Below are 23,179 nucleotides of genomic sequence, written 5' to 3' on the forward strand. Positions count from 1 at the left end.
TTTTTTTGCCATGCAGGGAGCTGACTGGTTGCCAAATAAATTATGACATTGTGATATATTATTTCCAGTTGCTATAAATTTTTAATATTTAGTGTATCAGTCATACTAAGTCAAGTTTCAGTTACTTAATTTCACTTCTGTCTATATATTAGATGAGAATCCTTTTTCCCATTAGTAGATTTTAATTTCCTTTTCACTCACAGTCAAATTCCAAGCATGCCTTCTAAAACCAGCCACATAATATACACATGAACAAACCGTTTTTGTGTTTACAAGTAGACCCAAGAATATACACTGGTAAACTATGTCCTAAATCATAAATTTGTCCATTTAAATCATTTTTAAGTTTTAACAGTTTAGATCACTTTTTATCACTGTTGCTTTGATAAATTGATTCCTAGATATTGGACAAACATATCTAGGGAACACTCTGTTGTATTAAGACACGATCTTTATTGAGAGCTTCAAAAAGAATCTCACAAATGAGCCTCAGAAGTGAAAAAAATTGTTCCGAATTCAGGGCTATGTCTACACCATAGTTAATATGTCACTACCAAAATTGCTTTCTGAAATTGTTTCAATGATACTGAATATTTTTTCTTTTTCTCCTCTCTCTCTCTTCCTTTTCTTTCTTTTTTCTTTTTCTCTTTTCTTTTCTTTTTTTATCAATAGGACACAAAAATTGCTTCATTGGAGCGAAATATAAGGGATCTTGAGGATGAGATTCAGATGTTAAAAGCCAATGGTGTACTTAACACTGAGGACCGTGAAGAAGAAATCAAACAAATAGAGGTTTACAAAAGTCACTCCAAGTTCATGAAAACCAAGGTATGGTCCAGAGTTATTAAACTTTTATACTCTTAGTATGGCTGGAAAGTTATGGTTTACATACGTACTTTTCCTAAATAACTACCTTAATCAATCTCTTCGATGGTAGGGCCAGAAGAGGCACCACCAGAAGGAGGTTTTATGTGATATCATGAAATATATGAACACTAAAGAAGAATGCAAACATTTTTAGTTCAGAAGCATAGGTTCCAAAGGAAATCAAGGAAAATCTTTGGTAGAATTTCTACTCACTAAAGGTTCAGGATTTTCTAAAAAGTTTCTTTGGTCTCTCTCTGTCTTGGGGTTAACATTTATTTTTAATAGTCTTTTATCTTCCCAATTTCATGAGTTTTCATAAGTTAGCTATTTTTTTTTAAAGTTTCTATATTTGCCAAAATTTTCGTCCATCCCTAGAAGGCGATTTTCTCAAAAGGTGTTGATCTTAGAAGCCAATTTGACTGATCGCAATGGTGTGAAGACATTTTGGTTTTAGCATATTCTTTTAAGACAGACGTGATTTTGAGTCCCAATGCTGCTACTTGCACACATTATTCAACCTCTCTAAGCCTCAGTTTTTTCATTTATGAAATAAGGATAAGAAAAAGAAAAGTACCTATATCATTGGGTTCTTTGGCAGTTCCAGGAGATTAAGCATTTACAGCACTTAATCCAGTAAATGCTAGGCATTGTTGTTGACAGTGATTATTATTATTATGTTGCTATGGAATATAAGATATTATTTTAGTAAATCTTTCCATTAATTTATTTTACTGTTGCCAGTTTTAAAGAATTTGGCTTATTTCGAAATTAAACTGGGCTACAAATGGACCAGGCACCTGAATATCTATTGTTTTTACAAATGCATAATTATTAAATTTATGACTAGCCCCAAATAGGTCTTTTGAGACTTTGAGGTGCTTTTATTTATTCCTCTCTTTAAACCATTTTGCTTTTGTAAATTATAACCACACCAATTAAAAAAATTTTTTTCTACCACTTGCTCTTAAATTTTCTCATTCTTGTTCTAGGTTTTACTCTTGTTTCTTGCCTTATAATATGCAGCAGAATTGCAAGTAATACAGACTTCTGCGAGAAAGCAGTGGGAGTAGGGAGAAAAAAATGTTTAAATGACGGTTATGATTTTTATCTATTGTGAAATAAATGCATACTCATTGCAGAAAATTTGCAAATTATGGGGAACTAATAATATCTGACATCTACTTCTCCATATATGTATGTGTGTGTACCTATGTGTACATCGTTTTTTTTCCTCTGGGGGGTAAAAAACAAAAACCGTGCTTACTTATGCCAATTTTCCATTTGTAAGCTGATGTTGAGATTATGACTAAAATTTTGGGACAAGGAGTGGAGATATGAGAAGGATAATGTCTAGTGGATCTGACTCTAACCTTTTCTTTTCAGGGACTGCCACAAAATGCAGAATGGGTTTTGCTGCTCAGCCTTGCCTTCTGGTTTCATTTTTACAGTCCTTCTTTCTCAGATTGTTGAGCTGAGGTGCAGCAAGCACAGTAGTAGGGTGGCCTGCAGACAATGATCAAATCTCTCGGAATGAAGACCAGAGGCACAGATATGAGTGAACTCATGAAGTTTGGGGGAAATTATTGTTTTAGGTTAACTTTTCCTCCCTACTCTTTCATTTGAATGGTGGGAGATAGGTCAAGCCTCTTCTACAAATGAAACTGCCATGAATTTGTAAACTTAACCCTCACCATGGACTCTGTCCAAGTAAATAAAATATTTATATGGTCTTCAGCAAGTTAAGTCATAACCTTTGTTGGCTCACGGTTGTCTGAGAGACCATCAATCCTTGAGTTAGTTTTAACTTTTAATGGCTAGTTACTTCGAAGGGTTCCAAGTGGTCTGGTCAGAAGAATGTTTGAGGAGAGTCTTAATTGAGTACAAGGTAAAGGCTGAAGACTAAAGCAGACTCTAGCAAATCTCTAGCCTGCCCTTGCTAGCTGCATGACCTTGGGGAATGACTTAAGTCACTCAACCACACTTTCCTCTTTTATAAAATAGGGACACCACCACCAATCATAGAGAGTGACTCAAAAGATTAAATGAAATAATATAGTTAAAGTGCCTAGCTCAAAAACATAGCCGTTGACCTTTAACAAATACACAGCCAGCTATTTCTTCAGCAAAATGAATTTATTCAAGAACAACAAAGAATTACAATTCAGGAGGTGGAGTCTAAAGTTACACCCCCAGAAGTGCAGACTGTACAGACGAAGAAAGTGGGAATTTTACCGACTTGAGGGAGGGCTGTTGTAAAGGAAGTGTCCATTGGAGGAAACTGGAAGTTCAGAAGTACAGTGACTTTTCATTGGCTGAGTTATGGCAGCCTCCCATTGGCTGAGCTGTTACCGCGGGAGGAGGAATCCTCTTCCTCCTCCTGTAGTAGTAAAGTGCTATCACTTCCTGTGGGAGATGCGAGGTCCGTGTCTTCATGTTGGGGTCAGTTGAGCGGCATGTGCCTTCGAGTTTTCTAGCTTCGCCGTTCCATTTTAAATGAGGTTTTTGTTTATTTTCACATAGCTAATAGTTATGCCCATTATTATCGAAGAAGTATAACCAACTATAATAAGAATGTGTAATTAGACTAATGGGGAAAAATGGATTTCTAAAAATGAGTTCTTATAATGTCATTCAGATATCCCATATAGACTGATAAAAATTACCCAAAAAGTACCAGTATGAGTTAGTTTTTTATACCGTCTCCATTGAAAAAGTGTTCTTATTGGATTGAACCATATTATTTATTGCTCATACTTCGTACCATTACTTCAGTTACTTATTTTTCTTCTACTTTGAGAGGGAAGCTTGATTTCATATTTAAGCCTAGGAATGGCTGAGCAAATCTATTAAGACAAAGCTATTGCTAAGCATTTAGTCTCGAGTGCTTGTGTTTTGTGCTTTGTGAGATCCCTTAGGCTGTGTGAACTGATTCCAGCTGGGTAAAACATTTATCATAAAACTTGTTAAATTTTAGAGCATGGATTGATAGCCTCTAAAATTGGATCACTAGTGTATTTCATGGCCCATTGTGGCCCATTTGAATATTTTTTCTACAAGGTTTATATGAATATATTGCTTGTCAAAATCATCACAGATATCTGAGGAGTTAATTTTTGCAATAGTTGGTTACATACATCGACAGAACAATTGTTTAATGTTACCATTGGTGTCTCTTGAACTCTGTCCATTTTGCAGAGTTGTATACATAGAGCTGTCATTGGTGGAGTTTGAATATTGCAGTCTGCATAGACTTACTAATTGTTTCTAGCACATGGCACTGAGCTAGCTACTGAGGGGGCACCGAAAGTAGTGCATGTTCAAAGTATTTCCAGCTCCCTCATACTGACCACTTAGTTGAGAAAGTAGGAAATATACTCAAAAACTACCCTGATGATTTTATGAGAATTCCCTTCTGGCTGGAGCAATGCAGGTTGTTTAGGTTTAGAATTAGTGTTTTTTGTCTAAATAGTCAGATTGGCAAAACAGCAATAACAGGTCTGGTGAAGAATGCAAACTTTGATCGATGCCAGAGCAAATCTAAAAGGATGAGTAAAGATACCATCCCACGCCCAACTCCACACAGATAAAGGAGTATGAAGAACTCAAGTCTGTGTGAAATGGCACGTTTTCCAAAAAAAGAAAAGAAACATTTGATTTAAATTGCAAAAACCTAGAGGCTCTGAAACTTACTTGAGAAATGGATAAGTAATTGTTAAACTCATGAGGTTTATGGAGGCAGTTTTAGAAATGGAAATCAGAAAATGACTTTGGATACGAACTAGCAGAAAATGCTAGATTTGAGGCTGAGACAGTTGACTTTACAAACTTGTTTTAATGGTTTCAAAAGACTCAAAGAGTCATGGTAGAGCATTTCAGAAGTTCTGATGAAATGCTGCATAAGGAGGGGAGTCGAATTCTTTGGAAACCAAGCCTGAAATTGCATCCAAATATCGTTAGTTCTTGTTGCTGTTTGTAATGAACATGTAGAAAGCTTTTAAAAGCGATCCAGGGTCCTTTGGAGGGGCACTCTCAGAATGAGCATTTTTCAGAAAGACTAGGCTTGAAGGTGCTCTTTGATCTGAATATTTAACAGAGATCCAAAGTGTGTTTTATCATGATTACTTGGAAGTTTACTATTTTTAAAATAAAAAAAAGATAGGATAAAAAATTAAACCTGATCATGAAAGAAAGCTCCTAAAATTGTTCACATACTTATGTTTTCATTTGCTTATATTTTTAAAATATTTAGCTAAAAATTATTTTTTACGATCCATTGGTGATAAAATTGACTCAGCATTTGATTCCTCTTCATGAATAGGGCATGATCTCAAATCCATTTCAGTCTCAATATGTAATGATTTGCTCCTAGTAGATAATAAAGGCAGCTAATAATACAAACTCATTTTTAGATGCAGAAATATCTTGAAATAGATGATTTTAAAATTTTCAGTGAAAATTTGACATAGAAACAATGTAACTTGTGGTATGAGCAGGAAATGCTGCTTGCATTAATTATTTAGATGAATAAAGCAAGTAGGTTGGAGGGAAAGGAAGTATTCTTAATAGCCACCTGAAAGGGTGTGCACTTCCATTTTGATACTGAGCAGATGGCTGGGACTGGTAGGGCCTCTTGAAAGCTCTGTAATTAAATTAAGTAGCAGAGAAGACCTAAATTGCTTTTATAAATATGATATGATAAAAAACCCGTGTTGTAACATTTTTAGAAGCTGGAAGGTGAATTACAAAAGTATAAAAGCGGAGCTCAGAATCTCAGCTTGTGCTAGGCAGGAATACTAGATGTAGTCTGCCAGGGTAGAAATTCCTGCATCTTACAAGCCCTTTGCCATATGTACATTGCCCCTGAGAACTGAGACTCTGGGAGACCTCCTGAGCTGTGCAATACTTCCGGTTTGAAACTCCATTTTTTACCCCAACTCAGAAGGCTTAGAGGAGTCAGACTGTGAGAGCAGAACTAAGAGGCCATGAAAGCATGAGTTACCTTCAGGAGTACTGTTAAGCCTTTAAGAATGGAATGTAACATAAATAATTGTTTTTCTGATAGGGAAAGAAAGATAGCATCTCCTTTTCTGTACGAGGCATTGTTCTTGGTCTAATACATTTTTCATCTGCTGATCCAAGTATTTCTATATTAGCCACTCAGTGTGTTTTCATAGTTTGCCAAAGACGCCACTCTACCGTCTTAGATCGCCCCCTTTATTTTAATTTGTAACACGTTTTCTTATTAACCTCCTATGGATTACAATCCTCATAACCCAAACTGCATGATAATAAGCATATCATTTTCTAGACATGAGGGTTGTATCTGCAGTGAAAAAGAAGCTGTTTTACTTGGCAGAGTAGTTTTTTCAGGGTGTTGGTTGTGTCACAGACTTAAGTGGTGGAAGAACTTTCAGACGAGATGAAGTGTGTCTGATGTCCACATGGACTTCATATAAAGCATGTGATGTAATTCCGATTGGCTTTCTTCTTGCCATCACGGAGACAGACCTTCCCCCGGCCTCAGTTCTCATATATGTACGATTGCATCACTTTCCATTTTTATTGAGTTTATGGCTATAAAAGAAGCCAAAGGCATATTTTTATGGAAGAATATGATTTTTTACCCAGCAACTATATTCCCCTTAGAAAAGCCTTTTTCTGTTATTGTCTGCATAAAATATTTATTTAAAATTTACCTCATGGCAGTGATAGTCTGAAAGCTATTTAAAGCAACTGCCTATTTAATATTTATAGACTGAAATAGTTTTATCTTTATCAATCTATTTTTATTGAATAAAGTAGGCATATGAGAACCTGCCATCTTATTCCTTTCTATTAAATACCATTCCATTGATCGAGTTAATGTAATTCAAATTCCTTTTTCAATACCCAACTCCCACGCTAGATTTCTACTCTGATATTTGTAGAAATTAGCACAAATCAGTTTTTTCACTATAAACATCATCTTTGCTTAGGCATGTAGAGTTGAAAATTTTTAAGCTTTATTTTCAGATGAATCAGTTTCATATGTGGAATCAACTATATACTATGCTGTCAGGTACAACAACATGTGATTTGGGGCCATACCCACCTCCCCGCCCCTGAGAAGAGTACTGATCACAGCAGATTTAATTATCAAAAATAATTTTAGATACGTCTAATCGTGAATATTCTTCTTTTTATTTATATTCTATTGTATGAGGGAGGGAGGAGGGGAGTCAGGGATGGAAGGTGAGAGAGAGAAAGAGAAATTGAGAGTACTTCTTGTTCCAGATAAAAATAGTCAGACTAACAAATCATTAAATTACAACAATAATAATGTAGTTCATGGATTGTGTGTACCTGAGCAATGTTGCCACCTGCTCACACATACTGAGAGCATGTTGATAATCAGTCATGATTCTCTCCCAGTGAACTTTTAAGCATACTAAGGATCATTCTCAAGACTATCTTCTGGCCAGCCACTACCAAATCTTTCTAGTAAATTGTATATCCTAAACACTTCTGAAGGTTGGAATCTCACTTAGATAGACAAAACGTGATATATTCATATGGCGACATATCATTCAACAATAAAAAGGAATGAAGTACTGATACCTGCTATAGCATGAGTGAACCTTGAAACACTGTGTAATGTGAAAGAAACCAGTCACAAAGTACATATATTGTATGATTCTATTTATATAAAATGCCCAGAATAGGCCTGACCATAGAGATAAAAAGTGGATTATTGGTTGCCTTGGGTTCAGGATAGAAGATGGGGAATGGAGAGTCATTTCTACTGGCTACAAGGTTTTCTTTTGAGATGATAAAAATGTTCTAAAATTTTACCGTGGTTGTGATTGCACAGACTGTGAATATACTAAACACCATCACTGTACTCTTTAGGTGAATTACGTGGCATGTAAATTATATTCCAATAAAGCTATTAAAAATTCAGCTAATGAAAAAAAGGACCACTGCCTTTAAGGGAGTAAAATTGTAATGATAGCTTGACTTCTTATTAGCTTATGTTAATCAGAAGATAGTGGAATAAAATCCTTATTGTGCTGAGAAAAAGTATCTCTTACCTTAGAAAATTACTTTTAATACGTAGCAACAATATTCAAGGAAAAAAAAAGAATGAAATTTTTAGGCAAAAATTGAGTTTGCCTCCAACAGAACTCCACTAAAGGAAATTTTAAATGATACTTTTCAGGCAAAAGGAGATTTCTTATGGAATATCTGAGAAGCAAGGATAAATAACAAATATATTGACAATGTGGGGGTAAATCTAAACAAGCATGAACTGTAAAATAATAATGATAAGTTAAAAACAAAAGAAGAAAGAACTAAAGTACACAACAACAGTAATGTGTAGGTGAAGAGAGTGGTAACTGGATTTAAAGTATCTCAGGATCCTTATATTATTCAGAAAGAAGATAAACATATAAATTGAATTTAAACTTAGATAAGTTAAAAATCCAAGCGTGTTATAATTCCTAGGATAATCTAAAGATTAGAAATAAATACCATAAACAAATGAAATAAATATAAATAAAAGTACAACTTTGAAATTAGTAAAGGTAAAAAATAGAATGAGAAAAAAGTCATTCAAAACAAGAAAGAATAGAAATGGTAGTACATATAGAAAGCACAAGGTTAGATGGTCGAAATAAAATCACATATATCTGTAATGATAATAAACGCTCCACTTAAATTTATAAGACAGGATAAAAGAATATGGGTATATGCTATTTACAAGAGATATCTGCAACATAAAGTTAAAGATAAGTTAGAAACAAAAAAGACATGCTAGCCAAATATTAACCATAAGGAAGTTGTTGTAGACTTTAAGGCAAAGAAACCATTTTTAGAGCTAAAAAACTGGCAAAACTACATGGAAGAATTCATTATTTCACCATTAGAGTGAATATTTTTAACCCATCCTTAAATAATTAACATAAAGATGAAGCAGATTAAAAGATCAAAATAAGGAAGACTTAAACTACTCAATTAAAAGTGTTATCAAATGCCATGCACATATATAGAATATTACATCAAACAATAATTGGATACATTCTTTTCAAGCACACAGTATACAAAGTGCATTTATGATAACTGACCACATACTGTATCATAAAACAAGATACACCAAATTTCCAATGATTAGTATCAAACATGCCATGTTCTCTATTCACAAAGCAAGTAAGAAATAAAACCACAAAGATAACTAGGAAACATGCATGTATTTGGAGTTTAAGAAGCATACTTCTAAATTATTCATGGGTTAAAGAATAAATAATGGAGATTAGAAAATATTTAGGACTGAACAATAATATCAATACTACATATCAAACTAGTGGGACTGAGCTGAAATGATACAGGGAAATTTATAGTCTTCAGGCTTATTCCATATTGAAAGAAAAAAGGCTGAAAATTAGTGAGATAGGCATCTAATTTTATAAGTTAGGAAAAGAAAACATAAGAAATCCAAAAATGTAGGAGGAATGAAATAATTTAAAAGTAAGAGCAGAAACTAATGAAATAGAAAATAAAAATGTTGAATGATCAACACAGTCAAAATTGGCTCTTTGAGGAGCCAGTTGAGATGACATGCCTCTCTGCTGAGATTCATCAAGAAAAATTCTTTATTTTTACTCCCTTTTTCTTGATTTCTATTAGGAATGAAAAAGAAGATATAATCATAGATGCCATAGATACAAAAGCTAAATGGTCTTATGAAAATTTCTTGCTGATAAAGGTGAAAATTTAGATGAAATTAAAAATTCCCAGGGAGAAAAAAATCTTTAAAATTGGCTCTAATAATTAGAAACAGAAATATTCCTATAATCAATAAAGATGGATGGAGTAAGTAATGGTCTTTGGAAAGAGAAAATACCAGCTCCAGATAATTTTGCTAGTTATGTCTAATGAATCTTGATGAGAAAAATTTCAATTTAATACAAATCATTTCAGAACACATTATAAAAAGGAACACTTCCTACTTAGAAGACTAAAACCTGACCAAGACAGCACAAGATAGGAAAATTACATACCAACCTTACCCATAAACATAGATAAAAGATCCTGACAAAATATTAGCAAGTTACACCCATTAAAATATAAAAAATATTATACATTATGACTAAGTGAAGTTTTTCATGCTAATGCAAGGAGAGGTTAATATTTTAAAAATCTATTGTGTAATTCATTACAATAACATTAAAAGTGAAAAATATGATAAATCATGAGATGCAGAACAATGTTTGATAATATTAAACATTCTATAATGATTAAAAAAGACCATTGCCAAAGTTGTAATAAAAGGGAACTTTCTGAAACCTAAGAGCACCTATAAAAAGCTAAAGCAGATATCTAACTTAATGATGAAACACTGCAATTCTTCCCCTTAAGACCAGGAATAAAAAGAAGGAGCCACCATATTTCTAGCAGGCCCCTCTCTCTGTCTTGGCCTGCTATGTGGCTATACCAGCCACATGTGCTTTCTTACAGCACATGTTGGAGGATAACTGGATTTTTAATATGTTGGCTGGCTTCCAGCAGGAAGCTGAAACTGACATTCTTTCTACAGGCTGGGGTCAGAACAGGAATACTTGACACTTTTGCTGCATTCAGCTTGCAGAAAGAAGCAAGTCACAGTCCAGCCCAGATTCAAGAGGAGGTTAAATAGACTTTACCTCTAGTTATGAGGAGCAGCATGTGTGTACAGGTAGGAAGAAACTGATGACAGATAACTTTGAAGATCATCTGCCACAGCTCCTATCAGACTGGCTAGTGATAAAAGATATTGGCAAAAATGTAGAGTGGTTAGCACACTTGCACAGTGCTTAACACTATGAACATTAATATAACTGCTTTGGAAAATATTTTTGTCTTATCTAGTGAAGTTAAATATGTGCATACTATGTGGTCCGGCAATTTAACTCCTAGATTATTTTTGCTATGTGTACCAGGTGATGTGTATAAGAATGTTCAGAATAGCACTTTCTGTAATAGCAAAAAAACCTGGAAACAAATTCAAATGTCTATGAACAGCAGAATGGACAAATAAATTGTAGTTAAGTCTTAACAATGGAATACTGTTCTTCAATAAAAATAAATTGCACATACAATAATATGATATAATATTCAAGACAAAATTATGTAGAAAAAAGTAGAGTGCTAAAAAAACATACATAGCACAAATACAAACCTAAATAGTATTCAAAACTAAATAGTATATTTACAGATGCAAAATTAAATATGTTATTTACAGATGTAAAAATATATGGTAAGACTAAAAGACAAGCAAAAAAATGACAAGCACAAAATTTAAAGTGATAATTATTTCTGAAGGGGGAAAGAAAAATGGGTTGGAATAGGTAATTCTAATGATCTTTTTTGGCGAATTGGGTGCTGGATATTTCTTGTATTTTTAAAAATACTTTATATATATTTATATTATTTTATGTTTTCTCACTATTTAATATAAGTCAAAACAAAACCCTCAATGCTTACTTTTTGAGGGGGTGAATATTCTCTTTTGTTAAATGATGCCCTGTGGAATAGCATAGAAGGTCCAGGTTATGTTGTGAGTTAACTAGCTTTATTAGCTCTCTATTGGATCTTCTAAGGACCATGGCAAATAGACGTTTTGATTTCATGGATGAATAGTAGGTTTGACCAGGAAGCCTTTATTCTACTGTGAACCTTTGTTTTCAGTGGGGTGGAAGGTGGAAGGCAATCGGCTGACCGTACCTTTCCTGTTTTCTATACTCTAGGCCACTTTTACAGAGCCTCCCCAGAAACCAAAGACTGTATGACTCCCAGGGCCATGTTTTTAAGTAAACTCATAGCTTGCCTTGTTGGAATAACGATCATTGGCTGTTGAAAATTAAGAGAAATCAGTAGTTCCCAAATGTAGAGAGTAGGAGCTGCAGCTTCTGATTTCTTAAAATTTTGCTGTTTTACAGATTGATCAGCTGAAACAGGAACTTTCAAAGAAGGAGTCAGAACTTCTTGCCTTACAAACAAAGCTTGAAACCCTTAGCAATCAAAATTCAGATTGCAAGCAACACATTGAAGTGCTTAAAGAGTCGCTTACTGCCAAAGAACAGAGGGCTGCCATCCTTCAGACCGAGGTAAGGAACTGTCTCAGGATTCCGTGCAGCAGATGTTGAGTTGATAAAAAATGTCCTACCTGAATCGCTTTCTTTAGAAGATACCTTATCCAAACCCTTGGGGCCAGATGTATTTTGGATATCATATATTTGGGGGATTTTGGAAAGGTAAGACCCATTGCATGTATCATGGATCGTATAACACTCCCAGTGGGGTTGCAGCAATACCCAATAAGCAAACACATGGATATTTCTGTAGAAAAAAAAAATTCACACTAAAGTAGGATAAAGACTATATAGTTAACCTCTTGTCAGTTTGTGTCAGGTTGTACCACTAAAGGACTTTATTTCATACTTGGGAATTTTTTTTTTTCATTCTTCAGAGCTTTTTGGATGTGGGAGGCACAGATAAATAATCGGGTCTTGAATAGTTTTAGTTTTATCGAAAATCATGTAAAAAGTCAGAATGTCATCTACCTTTTTTTGCTGTGTATCTGTATAGTTCTACCTCCTGGCACCCACAGTTCCAAAGGTTTCTTACTTCCTGAGGAGTATCCTCAATTTTCAAGATTCTTTTGCCCATTGAAGACAGTTGGTATTCTGTGAGTTTTTAAAAGGAAATGTTGGTTTGTTATTTCTTATTCATACTTAGAAGAAAAACAAATATATGTTACTGTTTTATTTCTTGGCTTTTCTTCATTGGATTATATTTTTGGGCCTGCTAAAGAATACAAAACACAAGCTAGTTATTGCATTAATAAAATAGTTGACAGAAAATAAATTATTACATGTAGGCAATAGTAAAGAATGTGGTGAATCTCTGATTTTTGTGTTGAAGTAGTATGTTATGAGGATCACTTTAGGAGAAAACAGTCTAATTGAGATGCATGTTCCCTTTTGTGCTTTTGAGCCATGTCTTTGCATGTATATATTTTTGGGTCTGTGGAGAGATTTGGATTTTCCTTAGGAGTTAATGGCCCAATCAATAAATAAGTCTGTACCCTCAGCCGAGGTGCCACATGCGTCTATTCAAATTTAAATTAATTAAAATTCAGTAAAATTTAAAAAGTAGTTCCTTAGTCACACTAGCCACATATTAAGTATTTAATGGTCACGTGTGGCTAATGACTGCTGTATTGGATAGCACAGCTATAGAACATTTCCACCATTTGGCACTTGTCTAGAATAGGGGTTGAAAACTCTGACGCGTGGGACAAATCCTGCCCTCTGCTTGTTTTTGTAAATAAAGTTTTATTAGAACACATTCATATTCATTTATTACAGTTGCCTTTGACTGCTTTCCTGCTATAACAGCAGAATTTGTAGCAATGGAGACTGTATGGCCCACAAAACTGGTAATATTTACTCTTAGGTCATTACAGAAAAAGTTTGCTAACTCATGGCATTGTGATTTTGTTGGGAAAGTGGGAATCGGAATATGTCTAGCTTGACCTCTCTCTAACAGTCTTACTCTGAAGTGGGCCAGATAGTTTGCTGACCCTCGTTCCAGAGTACAGGTTTTTTTCCACATTGGTTATTCACAAAGCAACTGATTATACTCACAGTTGTCTTAAGATGGCAGTCATGCCAACATTACTAATAAAGTTAGTGTGATTGTGCTGCTGTGTAGTGGGCAGGAGGAAATTTAGGAAGCAAGGTAGTCTATTGAGGTTTTGCCCAAACAGGCAGTCAGGCTTCTTGATGGATCCTCTCTAAAAGGAAAGAATGAGAAAAGTCAACTTGGAAAGGCCTTATTTCCTTTCTCTCACTACCTTGCACTAATGAATACTGTGTTCCCCAGCTCGTTTCCCTTTTCTTATTCTCTCCTCTGTGTTTTACCTCTCTTGAATTAATGAATTCCAAATTAGACCTATGTATGTTTCATGAAAAAGATAGTGATGACATTATGTGGATAGCTTCTATCTCATGTTCAGTAATTAAAATGATCTAATAAAGAGGTGGTGCTTTGAAGTAGAAAAAATTATTCTCCATCTGCAGAGAAAGTGAGGTGATGTTTTAGTCTGCTGCTTTGAAGTTGGGAGTGTGAGATTAATAATTTTATCAGCTAGAAACATCCAAAGAATTTTCTTTTGCCTTTTTTCTTCTTTTAAGATCTTTGTGAATGAAAATAGAGAAAGAAGCTACCCAATGATGTCCATGTCTTAGAGGAAGCAGTTTAGGTTAAAATTCGCTCTAATCTTAGCAAAGAATTTTTGACAACAGGATAAAATACATTGAAGTGATTTTCACAGTTCTTGGAGAAACAGAGGGAAATAAGAGTCTTCCTACCTTAGTGGGTGAGTGAATATTCAGTAGGTAAGATATGTTATGTTTCATTATGCCCCATGACAAAAGACTTGAGTTTAAATTTATATGAAAGATATGGCGCTCATCCTTAGAGGTGGTTAACTGTGATAACTCCTTCCAATTTGATTACTGAGTCAGTCCTGATAGATTTTGTCAAAGCAGAAGAGGGCTTTCAAAGCAGAAATGGAAGAACCTTGCTGGTTTCTCTGGAAAAATTGTGCCATCAACTGGCTTTGGCTTCTCTTTTAGAATATGGTATAGATGACAGAGGCCACTGGCTTTACAGTTCATCTGTGTAAGGAAGATTTTTGCTACCAAAGAATTTGCATTTGGAAGGTGGTAGAATGAAGAGTGGGACAAGGGGTGGGAGGAAAGTTGTCTGGGTTTGTGGCTATGTGGCTTGGCTTGGTTTGTTTTAACTTGTACAGATGCCCAGATGCTCTTTGACATGTGTGCAATAAATCAATAGAATAATAGTTATACCCAGAGGGATACACCACATAGATCTTAACATAAGTTTTTACTTTTTAAAATAGCTTCAAAGGACCCCAAGGCCAAGTTTTTTATTTTGTTACTTCTCTTGATGTTTTTTATGTGCCAGCTTATCCCCATCCACCAACACATTAATTATGTGGCAGTAGAGATAATAAATTGGCTCTCTTTAGCACCTTGATTTTTCTGGATTTCAACAAATAATTACAAAATATCCAGAAATTAGGAAGAAGATAGGCGTAGCTATTATTTTATGATCCGAAGTAAAATGTAAGAAGAGCACAGCATTTAGAAGAGGAAGATGTGTAGACATACTTCAGCCTCCCTATTGAATAACTATGACATGAATAAGACTTGAATTTCTCTGAGCCTCCATGTCTTGATCAATAAAATGGCATTGTGCCAGCCTGACGCATCTATGTGAAAAGTTCTTTAACTCTCGTAAAGGGTTTTAGCTCTAAATTCTGTTGATTATCATCATTGCTGTTATTATTATTTCTATTGTATATCAGGGATGTTTGGGGAATACTTTGCCTCACTTCTTGTCATCCATTCTCCGTGTCCTACCTTTGTGGGTCTCCTTTGAATTTTTGGTTGTCTACATTTACTGAGCTCAAATTTTTATATTTCAGTTGAGTCATTTATGTCTCAGAATTATACAGAGAAATGAAGATACTGTGAAAGTACCATTTATTTTGTTCTATCCCGAAATTAAGAGAGATCCTTCTATTTTCTGGCAAGTACACTTTCTGCCAGTCCAGTATGGTTTCCAAACAGCCAGACGTGACAACTATTTTGCATGTTTTCTGGAAGATATATTATATGACAGTTATATATAATGCTTGCTGTTATACTCATTTTTATTTCAAATGGGTCAGAGTAAACTTGTCTAAGGGTAAATACTTTTAATTAACAAAGAATGTAGGGTTTTGTGTTCATGAAGGCCAGGAACAACAATTGTTGGTTAGGTTAGTGGCAGTTCCATAGAATGGTCCATTACATTTTTAATGTAATCAATGTAGAAGACAATATCTTGCAATTTATAGGCTTGTTCCCAGAAAAATTTACTTCAGCACGTACACACTCATATTTACATGTAATAATGTAAATAGTTTCATGCAGTTTACAGATGCCCTGAAGCATTTCCAAAAGTTTCACATGAAAGATTCCTGCCCTATAAATTTCATGCATTTTTTTTCATTCAGCACATATTTTCTGAATGATTACTATGTGCTTGATATAGTTCCTGCCCTCATCCAGCCAAAATTCTATTGGGTATATGGATATATGATACAGAATTGATTTATAGTACCATAAGCACTCAGCAATTTCATTATCACTGGTTACTAATAATTCCACACAAAATCTTAATTTTATGTCATCTTCCTTCTGTTGTTTAAAAACACAATCAAAAGAAGGACAGAAGATAAGAAATAAATGTTTAGCTCCTTTGCAAACTAAGGTATGCAAACTGTATGAAATGTCCATTTATATCTCTTATAATGGAAGGCTAATATTACTAAGGTGATTACTCTGATAATGTTAAGATTTTGTCCACACTCAAGCAGGTTGGCTCTTTTTGAAAGAGGGAATGCTATTTAGGGGGTTACAGATACTCTGCTGGCTTGATTATTTCAGGAGTTACCTCATCTACTTAGAGATACTTCAGTTGACTGTTCTTCAGACAGACTCTTCTCTCGACTTGTCTGAATGAGTGAGGTATATTATTGGATAATATTTTATTGAGCATCTATGATGTGCAAGGTGGTGGATAAGATGGACCCATAATCTCAGGAACTATTGGTCTTGGACTTTTTAATTTAATTTTATTGCCCAAATGTCTAGTGAGTATCTTGTGGCTACTGAGTTCTAGGAACTGTAGTTAAGTGTTTTCAATGTAATACTTTATTTTAAACTTGAATAATAACTTATGAAGTTGGTATTATGACCTCTTTTTTAAGATGAGAAAATGGAGGTTCAGAGAGGATATGTAACTTGTTCGAGGTTACACAGTAGTGAGTGATAGGGCCTGCGTTCCCAAACTCTGAACTCTTAACCGGAAATCTAGTGCTTTCCACGAGTCCCAGTGAATCAAGGGCTTCCTTTGTGTCAAGGAGATAACATACATTATCACATTTAATTTTCATGGCAAAGTCTATAGCAAGTTTTATAATTCTGTCTTAACAGGTGAGTTCATGGGGGTATTTCAAGAATACTTACTGGCTACGAAGAGGATAAGAATGAGTAACTATGAGACCTAAATCCTCATAGTAACAATATGGTTTTAATAACAGTAGCACTGTGACCATAATATTGGAGGGTATTGCCCATTTTCTAAAGAGGGTAACATTTTGCAGAAGTCTAGAATCCTACTTTATTAGAAGAATTCATTGTATAATATTTAGTTTTTATTTCTTTAAAAATGTTTATGATTGTATATACACATATATTCATACATACATGCATGCACAGTTTACAAAAAGTAAAAGGAAGGGAAAACTGTTTTTACTGTGCTTTCTCTGTGTTGGAGACTCAGGTGATCTTTAAATTATCTATGGTACACATATTATACATTTGTAATGTAAAAAGTTAAATGCATTTTTTTTTAACAGAAATGGTGATGAACATTTTTTCAGGGAGGTTGTACAAGGTGCTTGTGGAGGAGGAGGTTTTCTGAGCCCATGGCAGCAATATTTGGTCTCTGAGTCACAGATGATTCAGTGTGATAACAACCAGAAAGCAGACTTGGGCTGTCAGTTTTCAAGATAATCATAAAAACCAAACTTTTGACAATGAAAATGTTGTTGGTACATGGAGAATATAACAAGTTTTATGGGTCCTTGTTTCTTGGTTTGTTCCCATTAAGATAAGCCTTCTGCCCCAGGTGAGGCTAGGACTCTTGGGTATAAAGGTCACCATGAAAAGGAGTTAGGAATGCTTTGTGGCCTCTCAGGACTATGAGACTAGATGCATTCACTCAGGGCTTTGCAAACTATTCCAGATACTTAAGGAACTTTCTCCTGAATTCACATATTTTGACAATAAAGTTTTTTAAATGGATGGAAATAATATTTGCCACAATATATAAGGTGGGATTTACAAGGAGTGCTGTTTTACTTTTAAACAAAAATTTCAGTTTTCAGTTTTACCTCCTGCCATAGTCCTCTTTAATCACCTTAGCAATTCAAGAATAATATGTGAAAATAGTCAACAATGTTGTAAAATATATGTAATGGGGAAAAGGGATACCTGATTTAGTGGAGTGACCACTTCGTGAGTTATATAGATCTCTAATCACTTATGTTGTACAACCGAAATGAATATATTTTTGTATGCCAACTATAATTGAAGAAAAAGTCATTGAATTGTACAATGTAAATATGAGCAACTAATTGTCTATTATACTTCAGTAAAGCTGGGGGAAAAGAATAATATGTGAAATGTCTTTTCTGAGACAGACTTTTGTTTAATGCCCTTCATAATCACATTTAAAAATGAGGTGCTTTTTAAAAAAGTTGATTGCGTATGACAAAACCAACTTTTAAGACTGTCAAATTATCCAGTGCTGAACTAGGGTGCATTGTCTCACTTTCAAGACCTGCAAAAAATTTCTTTAACAAATTAAGGGACTTGGTGAAAAAAACATGCGAAACAAAATCCTAGTGTCACTTGTATTTTCCCATTCTAATCCAGTCATTGGCTTCACATTTTTAAATGTTTTTATTTGACTGAGAAAGGCATCATTTGAAATTTTTATTGATAACACTCTTAACTGCAAGAAAAAGACATAAACCTGAAAAGCTGTAACTATCATGGTGGCCACAATTGGGAGGTCTGCAAAATGGTTTATTACCGGTAGAAAAAAAAATGTTAGGAACCACAGTCGTTATAGGGGTCACCACCTCTGCTATGTGCATTTTATTTTTTTCCCTTTTCATTTTGAGGGTCTGTATGATGGCAGTGCGAAACTACACACTTTCCCCTCCCCTAATGTCTGTGGGCTTTGTTTTGATTCTCTCTTTATTAATGATGTGAAAAATTTGAGGTCACATAAAAATGAGCCAGGGTCAGGCTTCGTGGGTCCCAGAATGCTGAAAATGTTCTTCTATCTAGTTAGTGAAGACATTGTTTAAAGGGGCCCCATTTTACTTCCTGAAATTTTTAGCTGTTCTGTAGGTTTAGATATCTTGGTGAACTTTGCAAGGCAGCCCTATCCTCTTGCTTTCTTAAGGTAAAACATGAAGACTTGTGGAGGAATAAAAATGTGGTATGTTTGTTGCCTGCAGTTCCATGGCAGTTTTTTGCCTACTAAACGATGATGCAGGTAGCTACAGACATTATTTTGTTTTATAGGTCAAGAGTCTGATACTTTTGTTGTTGCTATTGTTGTTCAGGCCTTCAGAGAATGCCTTATTTAACACCTTTTTAGTATAAAATTGATTTTACTTCATAAACACAGGTGTTCAGTTAGAATCTTAATGAACTGTGAAACAGTTAGATGTCTAAAAGGAAATTCTATAAATTGTGAACATAGCTCTGTCAGCACACTAAATGGATTAGGAAAATTCATTGTCTGCCTTGTAACCGAACACCAACGTGATACGTGGACATGAATTAGTCCTGAAAAGCCAATAAAACGGAGGAAAAAAGTTGAGCGGGTTGCCCTTCCTCCCTACCACAAATAAATGCTAGTGCTGAAGGACTCGGAAATCAGAATGGCTATTCAGAAGACGGCCAAGAAGGAATACATATGAGCAGACAACACAGAATTTATAGAGTAAAACCACAAACACCTTATTTTCCATTGTACTAAAATAATGATATTTTACAGTACTCGTTTTGTATGTAACTCTGCTTTCAATTTTATATTGTTACTGCAGCTCAGATCTCATTATAAGTGTTCCAATAAAAATCCTTTTTTAATCAAAAACTTTCTAATTCTTAGCCATTGTTAACTTATTTTGAGCAACTTATTTTTCTAGTGAAACAGAAGAATTTGCCTCCTCCCCTTTTTTTTTTTAGCTCCTCCTTGTGATGTTATTTGACATGTGTGGCTAAAATGTAATTAAGATAACTGAATCATTTTAATTTATACATTAAATCCTATCATAATCTGCATCCATTGTTTTGGGGTATAAAGATGGAGTCAGAGCCCTTTATATTCTTTGAAGGAAAGGAAATAGATCATTAGTACTTTGGTTTTTACTTTAGCTTGAAAAAGGCATTGTTTATAGTGTATTAAGCTGCAACTGTAAGTGACAATATCACATTAGCCAATTGTCTGTGAGAAAGTACACGTCTACTGGTAAGGGTTACTAGTGAATGATTTGCAGGAAAAAAAGAATGTATTTCTGTCCTATCTGTGGGAAACTGAATCGCCACTTTAAAAAGGAGATGACAGAATTTAGAAGGAGGGAAAGCCAACAAAACTCTCACTGACCTCCAAGCTCACATTCTTTCTTTTCTTTTCTTTTTTTTTTTGGTATGAATTTTATGGAAAACAGAATTTATTAAGTACTTCCATTCATTTTTTTCCCTTCTGGGGGGCACCATTTGGAAATAACCAGTTTACATTGTGATTATGTTCTCCTGACATTGGATCCACATTTGTAACACTTGTCTCCAATTCCTTTGGAAAAAGGCTAACATTTGCTGTGGTTGGGTTTCTTTATGTGTATATTTACAAACCAAACCAAAATCTAAAGAGTGCAGTTAAATTGTAGGGCTTCTGCAAGAATCTTTTACCCATTTTCATTGAACTTTATTGTTTTTTAAAATTGAATACAGATATTTATTCCATATAGGCATATATTTTCCTTCTCATTAAAAAAAAATGCACCTTGAGGTAATAAATTGTGTTGATGAAGATTATTTTAATCCTAGGAGTTTGTTTTTATTGCAAGTATTTTGATATTGAAGTGTATGAAATTTATTTTCTTGCATTATTTTTTAATGTTTTATTTATAAATGTAGGTGATTTTATATTTCCCTATGATTATAATAGAATTATGCTTGGCCTCTAAAATGCTGCTTGGCAGTTGTTAATTTGAAACTGGACAGATCGTTAAGTTGTGTCACTACTATCTGGCCAAATGTGAAGGAAAAGAGAAGATCGAACTCCTCATTTACTGAGTGTGAGACCTTAGCCTAGTGCCAGCAAAACTAGGTGTCAGAAAGGTCAGCTCTCTCCTTAGCAATGACCACCTTTGACAGTTATTCTGGGAGCAGTACAGGAAGAAGGGAAATGCGTGACCAGGATAGCTGCTCGGGACTGCCAGAGATCTAAACCTTAGCATTTGTCAACTCTTCAACCTCATTCCCATCCAAAACCAAGAGTACATTTGCGGAAAGATGTACATGAATTTTAAAGATTTAATTTGGAAAAATTTAATCATATTTGCACTTTTGTTTGTGCGTGTGTGTGTGCTTGTGTGTCTGTAAGAGAGACAGAACACTAAGATATGAAAATTAAGTATACAGTATAATTTTGATAACCTTTTTTGTTAGATGTCAGTAGATTATTTATAAAATATCTGCTGTGTGTTAGGCATGGTGCTAGGTGCCAGGAATACAAAAATTAACAAGAGATAAATGTTGCCAACATTATCAATAATATGATTATTGAAAGAAGTTTAAAAATTGTTTGTAGTTCTTTTTTGTCTTTGAGTATCTACTAGGATTGATTCATGGAAGATTCAATCTAGTGGACTGTTGGTTGCTTGAAAGACAACCCCATAAAGACCTTGGCTGTATAATAGGCCTCTGAGTAAGCCTATGAAAGTACCTAACCAAGAGAACTTGTTCTAATGCTTGGGGCTCTTTTCATTTACAAATCTTAAAATTTTCAAGAGTCACTTTCTTGGATGAAATCTCTAATATAGGTTGTATAGGACACAAAAATATAATCTCATTTCTCAGAGACATTGTGGCCTTGCTGGGTTTTCATTAATGTGCTGTACTTGAGTATTTATTTTAACCCTTTATTAACCTAATATTTATGTAGAAAGAAAACATCACAATATAAGCTTCTTAAAGAAAGTGATCCATTGGCTTTTTCACTTGGGTATATGAGCTCTGAGGGCAGTGCCTAGCACAGTATAGGAACTCCAAAATATTTGTTGGATCTGTTCTTTGATTAATTGACTGATTTATTTAAATTTTTACTTTTTTTCAATTAGAGTTGACGTTCTTGTTGGATCTGTTGTGCTCTCCTGTGTCATTGGAAGTGTAGTGAGAGAATTAGATGAGATATCACATCATGATAGGTATGGAAATATCCTGTCTTAGCTTATGTGTTAATGCTGCTATTAGGAAAAAAACTCCTCTATCAGTTATGTATGGGGAAAACTTTCCTAGCCGTGAATCAACATCTGGTAGGAATAACGTATGAGACTGATAAATTTGATGCCATAAAATAAAGAATTTTTGCATGGCAAAAATCATAGTAGAGTAAAAGACAAATAACTAGGATGATATGCTTACATATTATGCTGCAAATAAAAGGTTCATATCCCCAATATATAAAGTTTTTAACCAAAGGGCCAACAGCTCTATAGAATAAGGGGCCTGATATATAGATTGTATTCAGAAAAATAAATGTAAAGGTGCTTAATTTATGACGCTCAACCTGACACATGGTAAGAGAAATGAATATTAAAACTATATCAAAAAATAATTTTCACTTATTAGATTGGCAAAAATACAAAGATTTGAAATGTATTCTATTTATTGGTAAGACTGTGGGGAAAACTAGCCCTCTCATAATATTGCTGGTCGGAATGCAAAATGGTATATCTGCTTTCAGAGGGGAAACATCTAGCAAGTTATACATCTTTACCTTTGATTTGACAATCTCAATTTCTATTCTAGGAATAGATCCCAAGGATACACTGGCAAAAATACAAGATACACAAAACTGTTCAATTTAACACTATCTATAATAGTAAAAGACTGGAAACAACAAAGATGTTTACCAGAAGGGAACTAGTTGAATAAATCACTGTGATGCATAAAATGTATTAGTATGTAGCTGTGTAAAAGATGAAGAATATCTCTATGTACTGATATGGAATGACCTCTAGGCTATATTGTTAAGTGAAAAAAAAAAGTAGTGAAAGTGTATAGGTATGCTACTGTTTACCTAAGAGATTTAGGGAATGCAAAGACTGATAGGGCATATCAAAAGGACTCAGGAGCAAATAAAAAAAATGTGCCCACTGGACAAAGAATTTAAACATCAGTTAACACATAAAATATGCTTAAGTCCATGAGGTCAGAGTGACAACTAAAAAACCCCAAAACCTATTTTGTAGATTTTAGAGAACCAACAAATGTTTTAAAATGGTAAACAAAGAGGAAGAAATGAGCACTCATTTTAACTCTTTTATATCAATGGTATTTCAGGGTAGTCA

The 23,179-nt window shown here is 34.4% G+C and overlaps 1 protein-coding gene across 18 annotated transcripts in view; it reads left to right on the plus strand.

Annotated features, from left to right (window-relative positions):
* Positions 1-23,179, plus strand: part of ERC2 (ELKS/RAB6-interacting/CAST family member 2) — a 907,956-nt gene that overhangs the window by 309,017 nt on the left and 575,760 nt on the right. For all 18 annotated transcript variants that reach the window (XM_039867403.1, XM_039867394.1, XM_039867401.1 and 15 more), the window contains exons 5-6: positions 673-828; positions 11,823-11,990. In XM_039867403.1, coding sequence (XP_039723337.1) covers positions 673-828; positions 11,823-11,990 — 324 coding nt within the window. The remainder of the gene's footprint in view (positions 1-672; positions 829-11,822; positions 11,991-23,179) is intronic.

The sequence above is a fragment of the Pteropus medius genome, unplaced genomic scaffold (assembly GCF_902729225.1).
Source record: "Pteropus medius unplaced genomic scaffold, Ma_sr-lr_union100, whole genome shotgun sequence".
Classification (NCBI taxonomy): domain Eukaryota; kingdom Metazoa; phylum Chordata; class Mammalia; order Chiroptera; family Pteropodidae; genus Pteropus; species Pteropus medius.